This window comes from Morone saxatilis, unplaced genomic scaffold, assembly GCF_004916995.1.
Source record: "Morone saxatilis isolate NCDOM2014 unplaced genomic scaffold, NCSU_SB_2.0 Contig8, whole genome shotgun sequence".
Lineage (NCBI taxonomy): Eukaryota > Metazoa > Chordata > Actinopteri > Moronidae > Morone > Morone saxatilis.
The window spans coordinates 16,341,058-16,345,485 of record NW_023340257.1 but is presented as its reverse complement, the minus strand read 5'-3'; the positions used below and the strand labels follow the sequence as shown (position 1 = coordinate 16,345,485).

Sequence of the window (4,428 nt, the reverse complement as noted above, 5' to 3'; positions counted from 1 at the left end):
CCATTGTTTGTCCATTATTTGCAGTCTTTGACCATCAGCCGTGTCCACACCATCTACAGACATAATGGACGGATTGACTGTAGTTACTGATCCCACTGTGAATGTGCGCCTAACGAGCACCATCTCCTCCTTTGAGGTGCAGCGCAGGTTCAATAGAGGGATCACTATAGCAGAGCTAAAGGTGAGACTTGAGTTTTATTGTGTGTCAGACATTATCTTCAGATCGGCCTCTGCCTCACACATTATGACATGTACCATTTTAATTTTTGTGGTGTAATTAGGGAAGGTTGGAGATGGTTGTGGGTGCATCTGCTCCCTGCATGGACCTGGATTTGTTCAGTGTCTCTGACAAGTTTCTGCAGAAAATGGACGACAATGAAGCTTTGCTGGGTTCCTATCCTGTGGACGATGACTGCAGAATACACGTATGTAGCTGCTCAGTGTTTTTAATGTAGCCCACACCACCATCATATTGTAGTATAATACAGGTAGCAACAGGTTTTCACATCGATCTTTGATTGCAAATCCAATTCTGTCCTCCTGCAGGAAGAAAACGCATTTGCCTCTGATAAGATAACATGCATATTTAGCACAACAAATTGTGTGAAATTATATGTTTTTATATGTGCCTGGAAACTTTTTATGGCCCAAAGTTTGCAGTAAAATGTCTGCAACTGCTTTGAAATGAGAACTCTGCTATATAGATAGTAGTTAATGGTTAATAAAATCATTTTCACGAGTGCTTAAGTGCTCATTAGTCCCCACAACTTGGGGAAAAACTTTTTTTTTTTTACAACAATAATGACAAAAAGAAAAAGCTGATAAACTGTCATAATTACCTTGATTTTCAGTTTTTAGCGAAAGCTTGCATACAACTACTGGTGTGGTCTTTTTTTAAAGTCTCTGTCTCTCATCCTCATTCGAAGGTTATTGACAAAAGTGGACAGCAGTTCGGCGAGTTCACTGATGTTTCCAAGGTGGAGAAGTTTGAACTCTCAGATGACATTTATGAGAAGAAAACAGGTACGTTCTGACACTTCTCTCCAAATGTGTTATTCTCAGTGAAGTAAAGTCAATCCCCTGAAAATTAACCTCTGACTAAGAATCAGCAGTTGATAGTTAGTGGCACTCAAAGACAAAAACATTATAATACCAACATCATCCAATGCCGGAGCTGTTGAAATGTATTTTTACGCTGATGTAAAGGAGTTATCTGGTTTGATAGTAGATGTTGTGCTGCGTTCACAGGCCGTATCCTGTTACAATCCATCATTCTTTCCTTCAGATACAGCAAGGTCATTCATGAAGAAACACCGTGTTGGTCACTTCAACGAGGAAGAAGTGGCCAGGAAGAAAGCTGAGCTCGCTGCTCGGGAGGAGGAACAGAAGGCTGCTGCTGAGGCCATTTCTGTTGGCAACCGATGCAAAGTGCAGGTCGCGGGGCAGCCCACAAGGCTTGGCACGGTCATGTATGTCGGTAAGTGTGGATAAAACTTAGCTGGTTTACTTTCTTGAAGACGTTGGTTTAAATCTTGTGCGACTGAGGATTTAATTTCCAACAGAGCCTGGCTTTGTTGTAATTTGTGGCCTGTTAAACCATGTGTGAAGAATTATAGCCCCTTTCATACGTTGCTCTGCAAGTTATAAGAGACCGAAATAACTGCTGGATTGGCTGCTTAAAGTGTTTCTTTCACTGTGTTTTGTTTTGTCTATTCTATTTGGAGACTATTGTTAATGTCCACATAAGGCCAATAAAACCCTTCACATTTCATCTGATGTGACTATAATCATTTTAAATCATTTTCAGTAATTAAGAAGTTATGATTAACCATCTTCAAGTTATGTTGTTGCTTTCTCTGAAGAGCAATAAGGTGCTTTTTTTTTATTACCCAAATGTATGACATAGACTGTGATTGTACGTATATAATGAAAAATACTTACAACTAGTTAGTGAAATGAATGAATAAAATAGAAATAGTTAATTTAACTTGTTTTCAGTCTTTGGTAATACTGAAGGCATCCTGAGTACAGTGAGAGTCGGAGTACCTGGTTTAAAGAACAGTGTTGTTGCGTTCATTGCAGGTACAACAGATTTCAAGCCCGGCCATTGGGTGGGTGTGAAGTACGATGAGCCCCATGGAAAGCACAACGGAACGTAAGAGCAACATCTTTTTCTTGTTTTGTGTGTAGACATTTACAAATTTGATCATGTTGGTCCTGATTTTCCTTTTGACTCTGTCTTTTTTTTTTATAAATGTTGTCTCCACAGTGTTGAAGGGAAGCAGTACTTTCAATGTGAGGACAAATATGGTGGATTTGTGAAGCCCCTGAGTTTGACTGTGGGAGACTTTCCTGAGGAGGATTTTGGTTTAGATGAGATGTAGGACCGTGATTACGGTAACAGAGGTGTAGAGGGTTTCAGCCCTGAAACTTGAGCATCAACCTCAAGCTGTTATCCATTCACCAACCAGAGATGATGGAAAGTCATTGTTATCGTAACAAATGAAGTTCTTGTTTTTGTTTTGCTTCTCTGGAAGGCATGATCCAAAGAGTGGCGTCTTAAGGTCTTTTAGGTTTAAGTTCTCTGTCACTAACACCAACGCAACCTGATAGAGGTGAATGTCAGGTAGTACATCTCTCGGTGTGCTGAATATGATAATAATACAGGATAATCACGAGAGGAGCTCACGCAAAAACATGGTTTTGGAAAGGAGAGGGGTTTTGTGTTGCACGTGAGGCAGCATAATGAAGGTTAATATCTAGTCCTTCATTTCACGCACATCTCTTCAATTTAATTTACTTGCTTTAGTACTGCCTGTTGCTCCCAAGATTGCTCAAGGTGGGAGTCTTCAATGTAAGTCTGTATTGACAACTTCATCTATTCTCTTTTAGTTTGTATCAGTTTGTACAAAGATAATTGTATATAACTGTTTATTGTTAAATGTAGTCTGTAGCATTGTTTTGAAGACTGTAAATTGCTGATGGGTGGTCCAAGGATTGGACAACTGTCTGGAGAAGGAAAAATCCCCCCTAAAATACTTCGACACCAATAAAAAGTGTAATTGTACCTTGTATTCCTGACTAACATGATGTCACACACTGTACACGTCTACAATTCAGTTGAACTGGACAAACGTTTTCCGTTCATTGATTAAAATCAGCGCGTCCACTATATTTCACTCACGATTGACAGACAAGAACTTCACAGTTGAAGAGGAAAGAACAATAAATCCTCCTCAGTTCACAGTACCCTCAATAATCCACAGCTGTTAGTTGTCTTCTGTTTCTGTTTGCTGTACTTGCAGTTATTTCTGCCTACAAAGGTACAGTGCCTGGAAAAAAGAGTGTAAAAGTATGCAAGGGTAGATATTTCCTTTCCACCTTTTTAAAGACATTCAATTTCATTTTGTGTTTGAATGTATTATGTAAACCAGTTCCATTGTTAGGTTTCCAAGTGGATAAAAGATGTAGTTCCCCTTTATTTTTTTAGAAACTGAATTCCTCTCTTTAAAAATGTAATTGTCTGCACTTGACTGTGTCCTGCTTATATTGAACCACTGAAATAAAAAGGCTTGTTTCGAGTTTAAAACCTTTAAACAAATGTAATTGATCAAATCTTATGTATCCGCTTAATTAAAACTGAGCTCTCCTGAATACAGTTGAATGACTATACGCTATACTGGAAAATGACCAGTGAGGATTTGTAGCTCTGGTACATATGCCAAAATAAGATTAAATTTTATTTCTGCAGTTTAATATAAGAGCGACACAGTTGTATGATCGCTGTTAGCATTTACTCCTCATGTCCTTCATTTATTCCATAGTAGTACAGTTTTTTGTCCAGTTTTTTTAAGTAGTTGGTCATTTGTAGAGATTCTGAGCTCATCCCATCTGTAGCATAATTACTAAGTATATGAGATTCACAATGTACCATTAGATGTATATTTTTGATTACCATTGATCCAGGTTTGACCTTTTAAAGTAATATTTCAAAACACAAGCAACAGAAAAACATTACCTTGATCTTATGTGTTTGTTGCTCCTGTATCTAACAGTGTGTTCAGTCTCTGAATCATCATTACAATGAACAGCTTCATCATCACTCTCCAGTTAACTGCCTCTCTTATTACAATCACCATAACACTCTTCGCTTCTGAAAATGTGCACGAATGATATGCCTTATTTATGATTTGTTTGAGCGGTCCAAAGCTGTCACGATGTTTTTTCATCCTCTAAAGTTTACAAAGGAAATGTAAATTAATTATTTTTGTGGTTTCTTTGCAATTAAATGTCATTACCACGTGCAAAAATGTAGTGTTGTTCTCTTTCCCCTTTTAAAAAAAACTGTTCATCTCTAAGGTGCTGGTGTTTCTATGTGCCAAAGGATAATGCTTAATAATAAAAATGATTTGCGAGGACACAAACTTA

At 38.0% G+C, this 4,428-nt stretch overlaps 1 protein-coding gene across 1 annotated transcript in view; it reads left to right on the top strand.

Annotated features, from left to right (window-relative positions):
• tbcb (tubulin folding cofactor B) overlaps positions 1-4,428 on the top strand; it is a 5,054-nt gene extending 626 nt beyond the window's left edge. Inside the window, exons 2-7 of the mRNA XM_035679826.1 lie at positions 25-181; positions 282-425; positions 927-1,023; positions 1,286-1,477; positions 2,083-2,155; positions 2,270-4,428. Coding sequence (XP_035535719.1) covers positions 65-181; positions 282-425; positions 927-1,023; positions 1,286-1,477; positions 2,083-2,155; positions 2,270-2,384 — 738 coding nt within the window. The 5' untranslated portion in view covers positions 25-64 and the 3' untranslated portion in view covers positions 2,385-4,428. The remainder of the gene's footprint in view (positions 1-24; positions 182-281; positions 426-926; positions 1,024-1,285; positions 1,478-2,082; positions 2,156-2,269) is intronic.